The sequence below is a fragment of the Nannobrachium achirus genome (genome assembly GCF_963921795.1).
Source record: "Nannobrachium achirus genome assembly, chromosome: 2".
NCBI lineage: Eukaryota > Metazoa > Chordata > Actinopteri > Myctophiformes > Myctophidae > Nannobrachium > Nannobrachium achirus.
In genome coordinates, this window is record NC_137811.1 from 56042394 (window position 1) to 56062778 (window position 20385).

General features: G+C 42.5%; 1 protein-coding gene across 2 annotated transcripts in view; it reads left to right on the forward strand.

Moving 5' to 3' along the window:
* eif3ea (eukaryotic translation initiation factor 3, subunit E, a) overlaps positions 1–20385 on the forward strand; it is a 51658-nt gene that overhangs the window by 20171 nt on the left and 11102 nt on the right. Inside the window, exons 6-9 of one of the 2 annotated variants that reach the window (XM_080748022.1) lie at positions 5722–5847; positions 7036–7160; positions 9620–9746; positions 10998–11099. In XM_080748022.1, the coding sequence (XP_080604148.1) occupies positions 5722–5847; positions 7036–7160; positions 9620–9746; positions 10998–11099 (480 nt within the window). The remainder of the gene's footprint in view (positions 1–5721; positions 5848–7035; positions 7161–9619; positions 9747–10997; positions 11100–20385) is intronic. The other variant, XM_080748023.1, reaches the window with a different exon arrangement.

Sequence of the window (20385 nt, forward strand, 5' to 3'; positions counted from 1 at the left end):
ATGCTTTTTCTTTCTTTCCACCACTCACTTTTCGTTTGCCCCTCAAATCGTTAGACCCCTCATTTTAAGTTCCAGAACAGGCTCTGTAACTAGATATCTGTTGCTTACGGTTGACAATGCAAGAGGCTTTTTAGAAGGAGAGTGTAAGTTGGGGGTGGGGGGTAGAAATGGATTTCATCAGTGGCAGTCTTTATACTGCTCTCCCCTCATCTCTTTTCTGTGTTTTGTGGACCTCCCATCCACATAGGCCCCCCATCTTCCTCCCCCTTAAAACCCATTTGGAACGGGTACACATTTTGTGTATCATTATTTTATGCTTTAACTATTGAAAAATAGCAGATATACAAGCTCACAGCGCGGCACCGAGTGCCGCGCTGCGAGCTTGTAGATCTGCTATTTTTTGAAAAATCGTGAAAATTAGATTTTTGACCCGACTCTATAAGTGTCTTTTGAATCCTTCTAAGATTTTTTGAAAAACCTATGTTTCTATGTCAGCAATCTGGCCAGCCATCGTCAAAGAAAAGGTCCTTTTCACTTAAATGGAGCTCAGTTAGTCTGTTCTTGAGAGATTACTATGTCAGTGGTTCTCACACTTTTTCATGTGAAGGACCCCCAAAATGATATTTATTTGGCCACGGACCGCCATCTCAAAATATCTAGTTCCAGGGACCACCCAGAAGCAAAATTTGAGTTACAAACGTTCGCTTTGAAAATACATATATTCAAAGATTTGCACACATTTTCACGACTTTTTCAAAAATAGCAGATCTACAAGCTCGCAGCGCGGCACTCGGTGCCGCGCTGTGAGCTTGTATATCTGCTATTTTTCACTGGTTAAAGCATTCAATAATTCTAGGCCTAAATGGGTTAAGGGAGGTGAGGCTCCATAAGTCATTTAACGTGGGAAACCCAGTCAATTAAATGAAGGAAGCCAGCCTTGCAAAATCCAGGCCTCAGGTCCTGTTACAGTGTGGCCTAGCACGAAAAGAGCAAGTTATTCATATCATCGCTTAATGCAGGGATTGGATGTTGAGAATAAAGATTGAGTGTCCCGACAGATCCGCAGCACAGTAAATTTATTGTTGCTGGTCAGTCAGTGAAAATGTGCCCATTTCACAAACCAATGGAAACTTAAGGTAACTGCTGGAAAAACCCAGGTATTGAAACTTTTCTTGCGTGGCCACCAGTGAATGCCGGGCAGTGTGTGTAGAAAGCTGCCATAATGACCTGGAGGTCAGCCAAACGTAGCAGTCAGGAACTTCCAAGAGAGGGAGAAAAAAACAAACAAAACAAAACACTCGAGGAGATGAAACGCTGACCTTTTCTATTGGCAGTGCTGCCAATTTCTTCTCCCACGGCTACAATAATCATCTTTATTATGACTTCTGTATTTAAAATGTTAGCCAGAACAGTCTTAAGGTGTATTCCATGATCAAAGACCTCAGTCTTTACTGACTGGATGGACTGGACAAGTACATCCCTGGGTGTTCTCCTGTGCTGGATTGTACAGCCACTGGAATTCTTGTCAGTGATTTTTCCCTGTTAATTTTTCCCCTCCTACCTGCCATCCTGTCTTATAACTGTAGCTCATTCACATATCTGAGTCTACATTACGCTAGTCTGAGGAGAGAAAAAAAAAGTATACTCTAATACTCTTCTTTCCCCAATTACTGGGATTCCAACGGAAACCTGATCTTTTTTTGGTGTTTCCTCTACTTGTGGATCTGTCATGTCTCACAGTCCACTCCACTGGCTGTCCGACGGGGAAAGGGGGTGTGTGGTTTGCGTCTAGGTTTCTCTGGCCGCACACCAGACACCCGCCCTGACTTCCTGCTTGACTCATGTCACTACGTCTGGTGTTTGGTGTTATCATGGGCTACTGTTGGCCAGAGTTTCCCATGAGCCTGAGGGTGTAGCCCGACGTCCACTATAGAATGATTGCCACGCCGAGGTTCAGGGGCATTTTTCAACCTGAGTTTGATTACCCCGATTATTTTTGTTTGTTTTAAGCCTTTTATTATAATCAGAAACGGTAGCCTACAACCATTCTGAGGGAGAATATCCATGCCAAGATTGTTAGGGTCAGTTCATATTTCAACGTAATTATGTTATCATAATAACAAAAGTTTGTCTTGAGACTTTGTAACGTGATTCCACAGAAGGTAATGATTGGAGATATTACAATCACCATTTTATTTGTTTGAAGGTTTCTTGGGCTGGTTTAAATTATAATTTTTGCTCCAATTGGAGGTTTTCTCATTTGTATTATACCTTATTAGGCAAAACATACAAATAAATAGGCTATGGTTATCAGTCTGGTTAGTGAGTAGGGGCGACTTTTAATTAATTGATTGGCAGCCAGCTATGGATTTCCTCCCCGTCATGAAATGTATTTACATAACAGGTGAATGTTTCAGTTTTCTGTCTTACTCTTATCAAGCCGATAAGGCATCCTATAGTAGTTTCAATATACAGATTATTTATTTATCGTTTAGACTGTTTTGACTTGTTCTTGGTTTCCCTATGACCCTAGATTGTCATTTCTATGCATTTGATGTATTGCCTGCTTACTGTAAATCGCTCTGGATTAAAGGAGAATTACGTGCTACACGCTTTCTCACCTATTTTGTTCTTATTTTGTCGCCAAAAAGGTGTGTTTTTTCAGAAGATGCAATATTGTCCATTTTGGCCGACCCGACCACAGCTCAAAACGGGAGCAATGGGGCTTATGTAAATCCGCTTATTCCATCGCTCCAAAAATAAAAATTAAATGTGTAATTATCTGCTGTTAATAAACACACTGTTGAACTAACATGCATGTTTAACTCCAGGGCAAAATAACAACAAAAAAAGGTGAGAAAGCGATTTACACCCAGAATTCTCCTTTAAGAGCGTCTGCTAAATGCCTAAATTATAATTGTAAATTGTAAGTTGTGTAAGATATTGCTTACAGAAAGCGCAGATCGTCATTTCACAGAGACATTTAAAAAAAACGAACAGGCCGTACTGAATAGCCTTCCCCTCTCTCTGTCTATTAGTCAGGGAATTTTAATAAAACCCTGGGAATAAATTCCTTACCTAACAATGTCTTCACCAATGTGTTCGTAAAGGTGTCTAGTAACATATCTAACAAAGATTGAAATTCAACATCCCTAGCAAAATATTTGACAGCTAGGGTAATTCTGGGTCTCATTCACTTACTATACACTGTACTATAAGGGAAAAAATCACTCCTAAAAATATGCTTTAAGTAGCATGTGAGGGGTCTAACTAGGTGTTTTTAATTATTCTGAATCCATTGCAAGCATTTGTTTTGCACAAAATACATTCATTGGGCCAAAATCAGACGCAAAAAAACGATGGTTTAGTGATGAGTCATCACTTTTCACAAGGTGTATGGGGTCCATTTTTGGCCCAAGGAATGTTTTTCGTGCAAAACAAATGCTTGCAATGGATTCAGAATAATTAAAAACACCTAGTTAGACCCCTCACATCCCACTTAAAGCATATTTTGGGAGTGATTTTTTTCCCTTATAGTACACTGTATAGTAAGTGAATGAGACCCAGCATTACCCTAGCTGTCAAACATTTTGCTAGGGATGTTGAATTTCAATCTTTGTTAGATATGTTACTAGACACCTTTACGAACACATTGGTGAAGAAATTGTTTGGTAAGGAATTTATTCCCAGATTTGACAGGTATTCTGCTAATTTTCCCTGACTATATCCCCTGCTCTGACTCTCTCTCTCTCTCTCTCTCTCTCTCTCTCTCTCTCTCTCTCTCTCTCTCCGTGAATCATTCTGAGTCTGTCTCTCTTTCTCTTTCTCACTTGCCCCCTCTCACTGCCTGCTGTCTCTTACCTCCCTCTCCCCTTCTAACCTTGTTGATCAAAGCCCCCAGACATGTGTTTCCCAAACCGGTAGTAGTAGTAGCAGCAGCAGCACCAGCGGTGGTACACTTCATTATAGAGCCCTCAGAGAGGCCACAGTGTTTTCACAAGGGATTTGTCCTGAGGTCAGTGCAAAGTCAAAGGAACAGGGGATGCCACCCCCCCTCCCCCCGAGATGCTAGGTGTGCCTGCCCTCCCCATCCATACCCTTCAGCTTGATTGTTGTTCTTCCAGATTGGTAGCGTGGCTCATTTTTCACTTAATTGCAGTTGATGAAACAGTCTCAGACTTTTTTTTTTTCAGGTATTGGTGGGTAGAAGAAACCAAATGTTTCATTTAGAGGCGTGGCTGGCCAACATGGTGATACAGGTCTAAGTGCAGCCCAGTCTACAGCTCTTTTATACTGATTACCGGGTATCTGACCCCAGCACTAGTGTGGTATTACAATGTCACAGACAGCCCGACCCTTGGCCTCATGACCCTGTCTCAATAACATTTGAACCCTGGAGCTTGCTGAAAAGTGTTCGTGACCAAAAGAGCAGCTTGACCTGGCTCGAGTTGGGTTAAATGATAGTTTCCATCTTTTTTAATCCAATTGAAAAAGGACAAATTGCCTGTGGAATAAAAAGGTTCATTATAAGGCCTTTTCCCATTTGCAAATTTTTTAAGATGTTTAGAATGTGCTTCCTTTATGTAAACAAGGCACCATCCTAATGTTTTAGCACTGTCCAATTGTACAGAATGCAGTTACACACATGCTTCAAATATGGCTCCATTTACTGTGGTAATCTGAAAGGATCGTTCAGTATAGTCATCTGCAATGCAGTGGTTGTTGTATCTCAAAGTGCAGCAAATTAGGTTTTATAAAAAGCTAAACAGTCTTTCATGATCCATTTCTCTTTTTCTGTCAAGCCCCATTCCCCCAGGATGACATAATTTAATTCATTTATCCAGTATAAATAAGAAAAGTGACTGCACCAAACAGCAGTGCCACTGAAGCCAAGCAAGTGGTGGCAACAGCCTGCTCTCACTGTCCAAGGATGCAGATGTTATTGAACACTCTCAGTCAGCCCATTCGAAGAAACTTTTAATCAGGGTTCAGGGGCGTCGCAAGGGGGGAAAAGTGGGACTGAGTTACTAGGGCCCAAGGTGGAGGGGGCCTTAATTATTTTATACTTTAGCTATTGAAGAATAGCAGATATACAAGCTCACAGCGTGGCACTCGGTGCCGCGCTGCGAGCTTGTAGATCTGCTATTTTTGAAAAGTCGTGAAAATGTGAGCAAATCTTTGAATATATGTATTTTTTTAAGCTAACATTTGTAACTCAAATTTTGCTTCTGGGGGGTCCCTGCACTCCCTGGAACTACATATTTTGAGATGGGGGTCCTTTGCCAAATACATATCATTTTGAGGATCCTTCAACACGAAAAGGTTTGAGCACCACTAACTTATAAACATAGGTTTTCAAAAAAGGATTTGAAATATTCAAAGACTTGCACAAATTTTCACGATTTTTCACAAATAGCAGATCTACAAGCTCACACGGTGCCGCGCTGTGAGCTGGTATATCTGCTTTTTCAATAGTTAAAGCACAAAATAATACGTAATAATGCGTTCCCAGTCTAAATGGGTAAAAACCCCTCCCCCTATGAAGAACATTCATGGGGGAGCCCGCAGTGAATCCTTGTACCCAGGGGGGCCCAGAATTTGGTGCGACACCCCTGATCAGGGTTCAGTCTGCCAAGTAATGTGGAAAAAAGTTGTTTCATGTGTTCTGCTGTCTATTCTAGGTTTTAACAAGTGTGCCCTGCCGTCCATCTCTCTCCCCAGGTCCCGGCCACGGACAGGAATGCCCTGAGCTCTCTGTGGGGCAAGCTGGCCTCTGAGATCCTGATGCAGAACTGGGAGGCTGCCATGGAAGACCTCACCCGCCTGAGAGAGACTATCGATAACAACGTAAATGCCCCACCTCTCAGAATTTGATAGCACATTTAGATTGCCTTACATAGACTCTCATATTGACCGCTTTACTTTTATGTACAGCGGTGCTGTGTTTTTTTTTTTTTTTTTTTTTTTTTCACGTTTTTTCTCACCACATTCCGCCTAAGCACAAGCACTGATCTGACTTCTTAACACATGGACTGCCAGGTATTCATTATTTGATTCATCCGCCAATGCCACATTTTTTTCAGTGATTTTACCTTATTTTCGCCAGCAACTAGAACGCACCATATGTGGCCAGGATGTAAACAAGAAGCACATGGCCAGGCAGAGTGTCATGTTTTCTTTCACCCTGAAAAATAAAAATTGTATCCACGATCCGTTCTTTTAGTTAGGGTCCATAGAAACAAGCTTGTTTTCACCAAAAAACACAATCTAGGAAAAGAATCCGAGATAAATCGATTTTTCAAAATCTGATATCATGGAGCCGGGCGGACCGGAAATCTTTGGGATGACGTCATCCGGTTGTATTCTGGGATTTGTAGTCCTGGCATCACTCACGGATGTGGGAGAGCGTGTTTTCAGCAAATCACTGAAAAGGCTGTTTGACGTCCTTGACGGTGAAATGTTGGATTTCGAATGGCAGTGGATGTGTTAGATTTTCAGCCCGACTGGTGGTGGTCTAAAAATATATGAATTTCGTCCCTCCATCCAACTCTCTGGTCCTAATAAAGATTGGAGAAATGCAGGATGGGTTGCCAGGGAATTTGCGTGTCACTTCATGCTTCCCAGAGGAAGAACCCTACTGATTTTGACCTTTCCTCTAGCTCCACCTGTAGGCCAACATTTTCACTTTTTTCTCAAAATCTAATGAGCAGATTGCCATGAAACTTGCAAATTGTATTCATGCTCCCCGGGGAAGATGAAAGCTAACCATTTGAGAGATCCCATGGCCTTTCCTATAGACCCACGTTAAGGCCAGTGTACACAAGATATCTTAAAATCTAATTGGGAAAACGTGTATTGTATTTAGACACTTAAGATATTTCACTTCCAAACATGTTTGGGGTTAATTTAAAATCTACTCAGGTTTTTGTAAGGACCCCAGACAGTTTGTAAGATATATTTGATATTCCTTTTATCAGAACTCCTAAACTCTATCTGGCTGTCTCCTTCCTTTCCTTCTGCTTTTCTCCATTTCAGTCTGTTAGCTCCCCTCTCCAGTCACTCCAGCAGAGGACATGGCTCATTCATTGGTCACTATTTGTCTTCTTCAACCATCCCAAAGGCAGAGACAATATCATTGAACTCTTCCTGTATCAGCCTCAGTAAGCATAAGTCTACACATGCATATTTCATAAAGTACCGTTCCCAGTTTTACTCCTAAGGGACATATACCATTTGCCCAGAAATTCAAACTCCCACCAGATTCATGATTATACATGTACAACCTTACGGTACCATTTGTACACTCTTACTGTGTGTACACGTGTGTCATCCAAGAGGTACTCCTGAACATCAGCAGGCCCATTGGACTTTCCCAGCCCCAGCAAAGGACAAATACCCACAAGAGAAACGGAAAACAAAGAGCTGCACGTTAGCTGAACCTTGGCTCTTGGGGGGTTTTGGCCCTGGAAGGTGGACCCAAATGGGCATAGAGCAGCCTGGCTGGCAGACTTTCCCCTCTATTCTGTGAGATCTGGAGGAAAAGTTGGACACATTTTATTAGAGTAACTCAATTTTGAGAAAACCATTTTCTATTATAACGTTGTTTTGGGGGGTGGGCTTCTTCATGAACCCTACTGGTATGTTTAAAGTGGTTACAGTCAGTGTGTTTTTGTGTGGTCTGTTTACTCTCCAAGTTGAGAAGAATGCCATGTGTACAGCAGAGCGGAAACTTGATACAGTGTGTTAAAATTTACACACCACCTATTTTGATGTTTTTCACCCCCCCCCCCCCCTCCCCCTGCTCTGATTGTAGGTTTGTGTAATTGAACAGATGATTGCACTCCACAGACAGAATGACAGGCCACCACAACACAGCACATTGGGCTGTCTGGCTTTTTGAATTTTGCTCAGTTTTTAATTTTATTGTGGATGATTAAGGATGGCTGCCCAATAATTAGTCATGAAAAAGCTCTCCTCCAGCCATCTGTGTGCACAAACGGAGGTCGTTTTGTGTGCTTTGCAGTCTCACAGTCGAGAAACCTCATGTTTCCCCAGTGAGGCTTGGCTTGGCATTTGTCCCCCATCGCTTGACCATTACTTCCTTTGGCTGAATTCGGTGACCAGTGGCTGGCCTTCAGTTCCACATTTGACCTCCCTTACCTCTGGAGTCAGCAGATGTTGGCCAAAGTGTTGTTTGTGTACTAATGGCAGCCCGCACAGAGTTCAAGGGCATTCATATAAGGGAACGATGCCCAACAACAACTGTGATGCAGGTGCAAACTGAACAAATAATACTGCGGTAATGCAATCCAAGCACTCACTTGATTGTCTGTATCACTCGTTCTACATCATTGTCTTCTCCAGATGGGCCATGAAATTGGAACTTGTTTCCCTGTCTCTGGCCCGCTTTCTCAAACCCCCCCCCCCCCCCCCCTGTATAGCCCTGTCCCTCGTTGAGTTAAAAATGTTTTGAACAGGGGAAATTTGAACTCTCCTTGATTCCTTGGCTGTGTGCCGCTGAAGCATCTTCAGCTGCCAGTACAGCAGTGTCGTTACCCCAAACTCCAAAATGATTAAGTCCCATAAGTGGGGTCGGGTGAATGTTACCGCTCTTTTCTTTCCCCAATCCCCTTACTAGTTCCAGATATGGCACAGTGACTCATGCAGGATTGCTCGCTATTGGAGCCCCCCTGGAGAGGGAGTAGGTGTAAGCTAATCAGGAAAACAGCACGGAGTGTTGCGGTCGGCCACGGAGTCGAGCAACTACAAAGGGAGAGGAGAGGGCTTCTCTGTACCAGGCTGACGATCGCCTGGCCTGCACAGCCTGCTGTTCTTAGACACAACATCATAACTGCCACAGCCACAGGCCACTTGTCCCTTTAATTGTTTCAGCTAATTAAACTGTAGCTTGATGCTCTCCCTCTCTTTCTGTCTCCCCCTCTGTCCCACTGGCCAAATCTATTGGAGAGCTGAACGGGGCCCACTCTCTGTGGTAGGGGGAAAACTCCACTTCCTCTGCTCGGATTTAATTTGGTCAGTAGGGGTTGAGTGGAGGGCGAAGTTCAAAGATAGATGCATGGATAAGGATAAGGAGTGGTCCCGATATAACGAATGCCGATTGCTCGCACATCTTGACAAGGCAGGCGTTGTACATGCGTAGCCCCTACCCCTACATGTTGTTTTTACAGAAATGTAGTCTCAAGAGTCCAAATGTTGTCTGGGGTTAGAATCAGCCTCTTAACAAGGCCTACTCTCTCGTGCTCAGCCCTCAGCCAGTTGACCTGTGGTTGAAACACAAGGCCTTGATGGATAGGGTTTCAGCTACTGGGCAGGTCCCTGCTGCTCAGTGATCTGTATCTACTACCCAGGGTGAGCTCTCCCTCCCTCCCCTGCACAGGACACTAATGAAAGAGAAGGCTTAAAGCCGGGACCCGCATCCCCACACAGAGTGCCCCGGTAGGACTCTTATCTGTTTAGCTAGAAAAGGCTACTTCTCCCTTCTAAATGCCACGAGCCTCGAAAGCAGCCAAAATGTCCCATTGTGCGTCCCTCTAAAGATCACATTCCTCCTTAACGCTGGTTTGGTGAGTGATGTTGACCTTTAATGTTCTTGCTCCAGATACCTCAACGCCATCCAGACCATGTGCCCCCACATCTTGCGTTACCTCACCACAGCAGTCATCACAAACAAGGATGTCCGCAAGCGGCGGCAGGTTCTGAAAGATCTGGTGAAGGTCATACAGCAGGTAAAACTCTCCCTTAACACCCCTATGTTATATTAAAAGTTCAGGCAGTTAAGACTTCATTCGTTATTGGCCTGGGAATCCGTTCAGGCAGGCATTACTGGGTGAGTAACTGACCGTGTATACCCAGTATACCACATCGACACAGTGGCCATTTTGCTTTTACGTCATACTCTGGAAGCATGCTTAGGAGTACAGTATGAATAGCAAAATGGCCACTGTGTGAATATGGTCAATAGCTTTTATGGTACTTCCTTTTAAAGAGCAGAGTGAGTTTAAGCCCAAGTTGGAGAGGTCTTGAACCCATTAGGTTTGATGAATGGCAGTGCACTGTCTGATTGTAGTGTACCCGATGCTTTCCCCACCAATGACAGTAGCTTCTTCAGACATCAATGGCTCTGAAATCCAAATAAGTGCCGTCTCGGTGGGTTCTGGGTAATCACTAAAACATGTGCTTGGTGCTCCGTGTTAAGGCCCCTAGTCTTTTTGGGACTCATCCTCAAGCACGGCTTGGAACTGCTTATGGGAGTTTTAGTGTGTGTTTTTACTCAAGTTCTTGTAAAGTGTGGTGTTCATTCTGCAGTTGTCATTTTGATTTCATGATAGTCGTCGTTTCTTGTTAGTCAACCTAGACAAACTTTTTATATTGTTTTATGATATTGGTGTTTTCTGACTCCAGCTGACACTGGGCATGGATATCTTTAGGTTATTGATTCCGATTATGCTTATCGATTCCAGTTCTTAACGAATCTGAAGGACTACGGACCAAAATAGTTTTATTCCAATTAAAAGTTTATCATTATCATAATTTATCATGTGTAGGAGTATTGATTCTACATTGCCAATGTAAATCTGTAGGTGTGAAAGAGTTTTGCTCATTTTGGTTCTAAAATATTAGATATGGAAAATATAATTTCTTCTCATTAACTGAAATTACAGTATTTATTACTGTTAATAATTCAAAACTGCTTATCCTAGTAGTATCTGAGACCTGAGATGGAGCCATACTAAGTGATGTATGTCCTTGCAACTAAATTATGTAACTTTTGTTTGCAATAATGAAAGGTTATTATTAGTACATGTAGGAACCGATGAGCAGAACCGGAATTTGATCATTTTTTCAGGATACTCTGCACAGAGTTTTTTTCTGGATACGTTTTGGATTCAGTTCCAACTTGGAATCTAATTTTGGTACCCAACCCTAAACAACACGCATGCATACCTCATACATTTCTCATCTTGTTTTGTTCTCAGGAGTCTTACACCTACAAAGACCCAATTACAGAGTTTGTGGAGTGCCTGTACGTGAACTTTGACTTTGACAGTGCTCAGAAGAAGCTAAGGGAGTGTGAGTCGGTAAGTAAGCACTTACACCACCACCAGTCATTAACTCATCTCATCGGCTGGCTATCATCACTTTTGTGGTTTTGTAGGGGGGTAGGAGAAAGTGTTTCACACTGATCCTGGTTTATTGTGCCTCTGAGGTGATCAATCAGATGCGGAATTCCTCATTTTGCAGGTCAGCCTGCTGAACTTTCAGATGTAACTGTGTAGTAAACACCATTAGCATTAGACTATAGCGTTTTTCCAAACAAATGTTGTATTTGATGATGGTCTGTGTGGGTCCAGGGCAGACTTATATCATACCGGGGTGATACAGAGGTTCTCTTGGAAACCCTATGACTCACGGTTTCGGTCAGATTTTACTATGGCCTGTAATTGTCCATCAGGCTAGTAGTTAACAGTAAAAGCTTTATAAGCAAAGGTCTATGCAGAGGCGTGCAGACACTCATTTTAAGAGGGAGGTCTGTCACAGAGGATCCATTTAAAGCATTTATTTCCATTTTGGTTTGTAATGGCTCAATGGATTATGCCATAACAATTCCAACTGTAGTGCTTGAGCTAAGAATGGAGTATGAGTAGCACACTGTAAAAAGCCCTCTGTATGTTCGCTACACAACAGTGCTGAAATCCACAGTGCTGTGGACATAGTGTTTTGATAACAAGTCATTCTTGGACCATTCTCAAATAAGTGCAGATAAGACCAGAAGACACAACAAATTCACAAAATCAGGTCTCAACGGCACCTGTCAGCATGAGTGTTGTCATTGTTGTATACACAGTGCATCGGTCACTTACCAGCAATACTTGAGGGCTGTCCACAACAAGCTAACATAAAACTAAAACTATATCATTCCCCACTGTCATTAAAGCTGTGGTGTGGACTGTGCCATCCACTTTAGTTACAATGATTTCTAAAACAATATCTTCATAGTTATGGTGTTTGGTGTGGATGGCCCTTGAGGTTCATGACTGACAGTAAAGTCACACAACTTCTGGCAATTTGAGAGCATTTGACGTCAGACCACAGTTTAGCTAAGTGGCAGTGTGAGATGTTCTACACTCTGTTCCCTGAAGAGGTGTAACTTACTCTGTGATGCCCAGCTAAGGACACTCTGTAGGTGGCATTGTCTAGAGTTTCTGGCTCGGCTAGAACAATCTGCCCACACAAAGAATACCGAGCATGAAGCATACACTTGTAATGATATAACTTGAAACTCATCAGCTGTCATTCGAGTAGAGTACTACTTTTTAGCCCATAAGATATCTCATAATCTAATAGGTTGCAGGATTTCCATTAGCCTTTCAGTGAATGCATAATAGAAAATAATTCTGCTACTAATAATTACAATAGATTTTTTTCTTCACACTGGTGTGAAAACGATTTCTCTCATTCCGTTTTATAAAAATGCAATAAAATGGGCTTGTCCAAGGTATGAGTGAAACCCTCATAAATAAGCAAGTTGTGATCCAATATTGAGAGCTCCAATGCTCTTGAGTGGCTCAAGGCAGCACACCTGTGTCTAGCAGGAGAGCTCACTGGCAGAGGCTTCCTACAAACAGTAAATATACCCTCTCCTTGTCCTTTGAGAATGAGGGAATCAAGCTTGATCCAAGCCAAGAGGCTAATCACGCTCAGAGTGTGCATGTAGTCATAACATAAACGGGGAAATCCCGCTAAGTCAAACGCCGATAAGGCAAACGCTGATAAGGCAAACGCAAATGTACTGCCCGGGTCTCCTACCGTAGTGATCTTCTGCCGTCCCGTTAAGGAAACAGAGTAGCCTCCTTATTTTTTAGCAATACAATGGTTATATGTCACAGTTATTGTCCACGACATTGCAGCGGACCTTGGTCCTGCTCTTCGCGCCCGAGCGCCGCAGGCGAAGAGCGGGCCAGGGCCGGCCGTGCGAGTTACGTAGCCGTGGTGAATGCAATCGTTATATTTATGTAAGGCCTGGGCAAGCGCACGATAAACGCATGAATGACATAATTGGACATAATCGGTTTCCAAGGCATTAGTTGAAGGTTTCTTAGTTGGTGTTCTCGCCACCAGTCTATGATTGGTAGGCGGACAATTCCGATCAGGACTAATGATAGATAGATAGATAGATACCTTCACTATCCCAAGCCAAACTATTAGCATTTTGGTGTGGTTTGGTATAAGGAGCAAAATGGATGAGGACAGAGACTACTGTATAACAAAAAATAGCGTTTTAAAGCTATACTCTGGAAGTTGCTCAACTACTGGTCAGTAGCGGTATTGCAGGTATTTTACAAAAAACGCGGTCGCGTCTGCTTTTTTTGGCCGTTTTCACCTGAAGCCGCCGCGAACCACCGCGCTGTGATTGGCCGGTAGTTTATGATCCGCGCTGTGATTGCGTATACGGAATGATGCAGATGACGTCATTTTGCCGGGAAATGCAGTCCCAGTCACGGCCACACGGCTCAGTAGAAAACATATAAATAAAAGGCTTTTGGGGCTGAAATTGGGTTGAGTGGGTGTTCTAACTTCTAAAACTTTAGCGATTTAATAGTTAGGACAATTTTAAGATTTGTTTTATTTAAAAAGTTACATAGTATAGCTTTAAAGCCTTAAAATAATGTACTATACCTATACAAAGTCATAGGCACATGAACTGGGTGTACTCAGTACAAGGAGTAACATAGCCTATAGCAGTGGTTCCCAAACCTTTTAGCTCAACACCCAACTAGAGAAATGAGATGTTTGCCCAGGACCCAAACTAGTGAAAATAGCCGGCTTCGCGCCACATTCGACTATGGGTCCGTGACCCACAAATGGGTCCCGACCCAGTGCTTGGGAACCAGTGGCCTATAGGGGTCGCTACCATCTTGACAGTACCAACAGTAAACTTGTTCAAAAGCTTACATAACTTATTTTCAAACCACAGCTAAACAAATGGCCCATGGTAGCATTTGATAGCATAACGTGTTTACATCTTTTAAAGATTTTAGACAAGGACGATACGAAATGCAGAAGGGAAGAAAATAAAAAAACATTTGTTGGTGTAAGTTTTACACCCACCACTGTAAAGGCATGTTTTTGTGATTTTATGAATTGAGGAACGTCAGCTTTGCGTAACACAGAAGTAAATTGAATGTGATTGCATCATGCCGCACTCTGGCGGTTGTGATCGAATCTGACCACCATGAGACCGGCCCAACTAGGCCAGAGGAAATGTTTTTATGTTTTTCTTTTCATTTCAGTGGCGTGCTGGGATGTACTGTTACTCCCCCCACCACTCTTATTTCCGCCACCCCCCCTTGTGATTGGATCACTTATTTGCGATCAGTAGCTGCGATTGAAAGATATGAAAATAAAAACCTAATCAAACCTAATCAAATACCCTTTCAGTCTTTTTTTTTTTTTTTTTTTCTGCGCAGTCGCCTCACAACTAGAAGGTCTCGGGTTCGATTCCCACCGGGGATGCTGTGGGTGTGTTCTCTCCTCCACGTCATCAGTGCCCATACCCTTGGTGTGGCGACAGGGCCTTTCTGTGTGGAGTTTGCATGTTCTTCCCGTGTCCCCTGGGATAGGTACAGTGCAGGGGCATAGTTCTGCCGATTTAAAATGACTCCAATACGGAACTAAATCTTCCTATGATTGGCCGCTAGTTGCGCTGTTTTCCCCCCCGGCTGGTCGCAAAAAGAATTGTTCTCCATTGGACACCATTCATTTTCCCCTTTCGTTTTCTAACTCTCTAAATGCCCACATGGTGTCAACGCGTCAAACTCTTTGATGTCGCTGGAGGCCCACGACGCGTTTACTGTATTTACAGTAACAATATTAAATCTTACCGTAAGGTCGGGGAAACCCGTGGATATTGCCCAATTACAGCGACTTGTTTCCATTAGACGCTGAGAGCATCGCGCCGCCGTTTTTCTCCATATAATCCAATGCATTTCTCAAACTTTAAAGCCCTTTATCTCTGATGTATTTTTTATGGCTAAAACTGTGGGCATGGCTGGCAAAATGACCAAATTATGATCGGCAAACAATAGCTATAGGCTACACTAGCCCATACAGGGTGGAAGACAACAACATCCTGACTACGGTCATGTGACCAAGTGATGTCATCACGCTTGCACTGACGCAGGGGCCTGTATTATACAATGGAGGTGGATGGAGGAAATTTGGGCAGCTAGAGGGGATGACTCTGGCGCCATCTGGGGCATTTAATGTGTTTTAATTAACATTTTCATAAATACTTTATGGTTCCTATCGCTAGTTAAAAATTGCCTTTCAATCACCATGATATGACTTTTGTGAAAATATGGTACCATTTATGTTAAAATTGATGATAAAGTTGCGGGGGGCGTGACCGACTTCTGATGAAACTGATATGCGGCCAGCCTAGGGTTGGGTATCGTCATCGATACGTTTAATGGTATCGATCGCATGACTTCGATACTATCGAGTATCGGTTCACGCAAAAACAAACAATACCTTGTTTCGATACTCTTGAACACACCCCTGGCCGGTCGCATCTGTAACAGTTGGGCTACTGAAAGTTTAATGACTGCTTTAGTAGGCTACACTCGTTACTGTGAAAATAGCCGACCATAGCCTATAATGTTTATTATTATGATGATTATCCAATGTCTATACTCTCCGCTCCGCCACACTGTGTGATCATCATCATCGTAGACCCTATCAATAGAGGGTATGCGCGTGACATCACTGTTGCTGGAAGTTATGTGGGAACGCCTACTGAGTGGCAAAAAAATAATTTCTGCCATTGACAGCCCATATATCCAAACAGAAAAGTCCTATCTGATTGTATTGAACAAAGTTAACTCACCAACATTGCGGCTGTACTGAAAACTTGAATTATCCTCTTTCTATCTGCAAAGTTTTTGTTTCATAAAAATCCACCATAGGCATGTTATGAGCTACTTTCTGTCAAGACATTCTGTGCAGGTTTTTATTTCTCCAAGTGTCAGAGTTTGGAAGCACTCGTTTTCAACAACACAACATCCTGCTGCCTCCTGCATTATGTGCAAATTAGAAACAGGTGGTATGCAGGGCCGTTGAGTGATTTGCAACGAGCACTTCCAAACTCCAATGCTCCATGCTGCTCAGTGTTTTGCCACTCAGTCTAGATTAGGGGGGTGGGTCCCAGTGGACGTGCATACCCTCTATAGCCTAGCTGTAAAAAGTATGTGTATATTCTATTGTAGACAAACACTATAAGTATACTTATACATAGCCAATTACTCTACTACTAGGCCTACTTAACATGAAAATGGCTGAATAACTGTCTTAATAACCTATTGTGGTGTGTAAAATAGCCCATAGAAAAACGCAAATAATAATTATAATAATAAATAAAAAGTATCGAAAATGGTATCGAAAAAGGTATCGTATTGATTCCCAGGTATCGAAAAAGGTATCGTATCGATTCAAAGGTGAACGATACTAGAGATGTTACCGATCAATCGGCAATGGATCGGATCGGGCCGATCAAAGCGTGATCGGCGATAATCGGTGGTTTAGATCAAAAGGTAAATTCACCGATCCGATCCGATCGGTGCATCCGATCAACCAGCCGTTCAGTATACCCACTTGAGGCCATTTTGGGGTATTGATTTCCACAGTGCTGAAGGAATAATTAGTTACTGCTATGATAATAAATACATAGTAATGCTGGTAAATAACTATAAGGCAAATATATAAATGAATTCATGAGTGAATTAATTAATTAAAGTTAAAACATTAACATTTAGAAAATATAAATAATATATAAATAATAACTTGATCGGATCGGTGATTGATCGGTATCGGGAGATCAAACTTTTGTGATCGGTGCTCGGTGATCGGTTCCAAAAAACCTGATCGGACCATCCCTAATTTACGATACCCATCCCTAGGCCAGCCTGCACACCACAACTAGTAGCCCAGAGCAGATATACAAGCTAACTCGTCGTAATGCAACGCACTGTTAGCTTGTAGATCGGTTTTCTTTGTACAACGGCATATAAACATTGTTACAATATAAAACTATTATACAAACCCAGGTTACAATGTACAATATAGGCATTTAGCAGACGCTCTTAATCCAGAGCTATTAAAATGAGAGAGGACATAAATAAACACACATATAGGCTATTCTTCATAATTATATAAATGTTAAAACATCATTTTTGTTAATACGCCTATAATGTATTTACTCTTATAGGCATATCAGCCACAAATACACAACTTGGTATTTATTTATTATGAAGGCTACCTACTGCCCGATTGTGTAACAACTTATGAGAGCCTATATATGCCACCAAAACAATGCGTCGTTATTTATTTTTTTCTCGTCATGATTTGTGCAAGTATGGCATGCCATTAAGCTAGGCCTACATAAACACATCGACACCAGCCTACAGAATATCACTGGCCACTCACAGCCAAAATAGCCTATGTTCTAAGCCAAGGGAAGCCTATATTATTTTATGAACTCGTCTTTAACATTGGATAGACTTTCATATGGCATTCTTGATAATTTGTCATATATGCCTAGTCTACCTACCACAGGCTTACTTTACATTACTTCAGACCATTTATCAAATATTTCATTAAACATTTTGGAAACTGAAAACAGCACTTTTTACATGGAGTTGCATGTCCTGCTATCTTGTATCCTGTTGTTGGAGCCAGGAGTATGGGAGATCTGGGTCGGGAGCTCTTTTGGAATTTGAAGTTGGTCATAGCAGGCTTCGGCGACGTGATGTTATGGCAATTATCTGGCTTTTTGTAGGTTTAGAACGGCTATTAAGTAATAATGTATTTCCCCCAAGTAACCACTCGTATATAATAGAATATAAAACGAAACAAAAGAAACACTCAACATTTAGCCTCGCTAATGGTATTAATTAACACATTTGAAAAGAACACTGAGGCTACAGTATAATTGTCAATAGAATAGTCTGCACATCAAACTAAGTTAGCACTTACATTCACACATACAAATGTCGCGCATAGGAACGCACACAAATAGGCATAAAAGGAGGAGTTGATCTCACATTTTATTTCCAAAATATAAACCAGAATGAAATTGACTGAATCAAAGATAGAGGAGGAATAGGCTACATGAATGATGTATACTGTAAATACCTAAATCAAACAAAAATGACATGAATCAAGCGCATTTACGTTAACGATCGCTGATTGAAATAACCTCTTTAATATGTAGGAATAATTAACCCACGATACTGCATATGTCAGCTCAATAATTAGTTCATGAATCCATTCATGAATCCAGCTTCACGTCTACTGTACTTAGCATGTCACAATGGACAATTCATATGCATATTGCATCCATTCCTACATTTTCGCAGTGTTAACATAGGTGTCACATTGTTGACAGCTTTTGTTAAGAGGTGTGAAAACTATTAATGCAACTTCAGTCCTATAAACATCACAAATCCCTGTTAATAAATATGAATAAACACATGCATATTTCTCTTAGTGAAAAGTATTGTGGACAACTCAGTCTGGATTATTAACACATGGGCGGCCAAGGTTTATAACATTTATAGCTGTTGCTGGTGCCACCATTGACTTACGTTATGTTTTGATGAGCCCCGCAAGCTTCGTGCGTGTGCACGTGCGTGTCCAGAGAAGATTGAGGAGGTACTCCATTTGTTTACAAACGCTCGCGAAACTCGCGGTAAAAAAATCGCGGTAAATTCGCGGTAAAGTGTCGCCGTGAAAACAATCAGCTCTCTGCCTCCATGGGGCTGTTTTTACCTCATTCTCAGATAAAGCCGTTCTTATGTTTCAAAGTAGAATCTAAAGCCATGTAAAATCCTTCCGTGTGGGGAGAGACAGGGGGCTTCCTGCCCTGGCTGGGTGACGTAATGGATTCAGGGCATGCAAAGGGAAGCTGCGGTCTCGAAAAGTTAACTATTTGTTGACTCGTCCCTCGACGATATAACTTCCTGTGGCAGGGTGACATCTAGTGGCCATAACTCGTCACTGAACGAGTTTGGCTCCCCAAGTGTTAAAAGACCCAGCGGAACTGCACGGGCACTTTCAAAAGTAGAGTCCTCAATGCGGGGGGTACAGAGTCCTAGAAGGCTCGGTCAGGTTAGCGGCGGCTGCAGCGGCTACTCCAGACAGAGTCCAAACGTTCGGTGCACAAACCTCCGTGGCAAAACGAAAACGTTATTCGGACATTTAATGGCACTGCGGTCCGTCTGTGTCAGCCATACTGGATTTGTTTTTCGCTGGCTGTCTTGTGGGTGGTCCACGTTTTCAATCTATGATGGCGACACCCATGCCAAGGACCCAAAATGCGTCATTTGCGCTGCATAGAAACCAATGGCTTCGCTTTGTCCATATATTTTACAGTCTATGGTACAGTGTTGAATTAGTCCGGGGTCGCGCGCCCCCGCCGCCCCCCCATATCTTTTCTGAGCTGGGGTCACGCCTCTTACGCAAACGGACATGCATTGATGCCAAAACCCCCCAAGTTCACATCTCGAAACGCTTTAGTGTCACAACAGGGTGTTTTAACAAAGAAACAAGCCTGTATGCATATCAATGGATCCGTTTAGTAGGTGTTGAGTGACGTGCGTGTGACGTCTGTAGATAAGCGACCCCCCAAACATTGACTCACTAATAACTAATTAATTAACTCACAAAAAAACATGCAGTAATCCTGGTTTATACTATACTGCCGGTAAGCCGGGCGGTTGAATAACGTGTTCCTTCCACACGCTATATCTGGGGAAACTCCCGCCTGTCAGGTGATAAGAAGCGCATGCTCATTCCTCATGCATTGAAGGAAGCATGAGCTCAGTTCAAGGCTCTCCCCAGGTTGGCAGAGGGAGAGCAGCGCCCAGGATTACAGTTTAGGCAATTGGCACTGGGTGAAAAATGGGTTACAAAATCGTTGGATAATTTAGGGAAACAAAAAAAACAAAAAAATCACACCCGTGTGAAGTGGAGCTGTGTGTGTGTGTGTGTGTGTGTGTGTGTGTGTGTGTGTGTGTGTGTGTGTGTGTGTGGATCATGTGTACCGATTTTTGTGACATTTGAAGAAAATATGTAGGAAAAGGAGCAAAAAGTGTGTTTTGGAGAAAATTCAAGATGGCGGAAAATCCATCATGGCGCAAATGGGCGTGGCCTATATGGGGAGATGCGTCATGACCCAAGGAATCCAGGGAAAAAATATTTTTAATTTTCCGACCTACGGTTCAAGAGTTACAGGCCAAAACGTAAAGTGGGGTGTTATGGCGCCACCATGCGGCCAAATGACACAATTATTTTTTATTTAATCCTTGA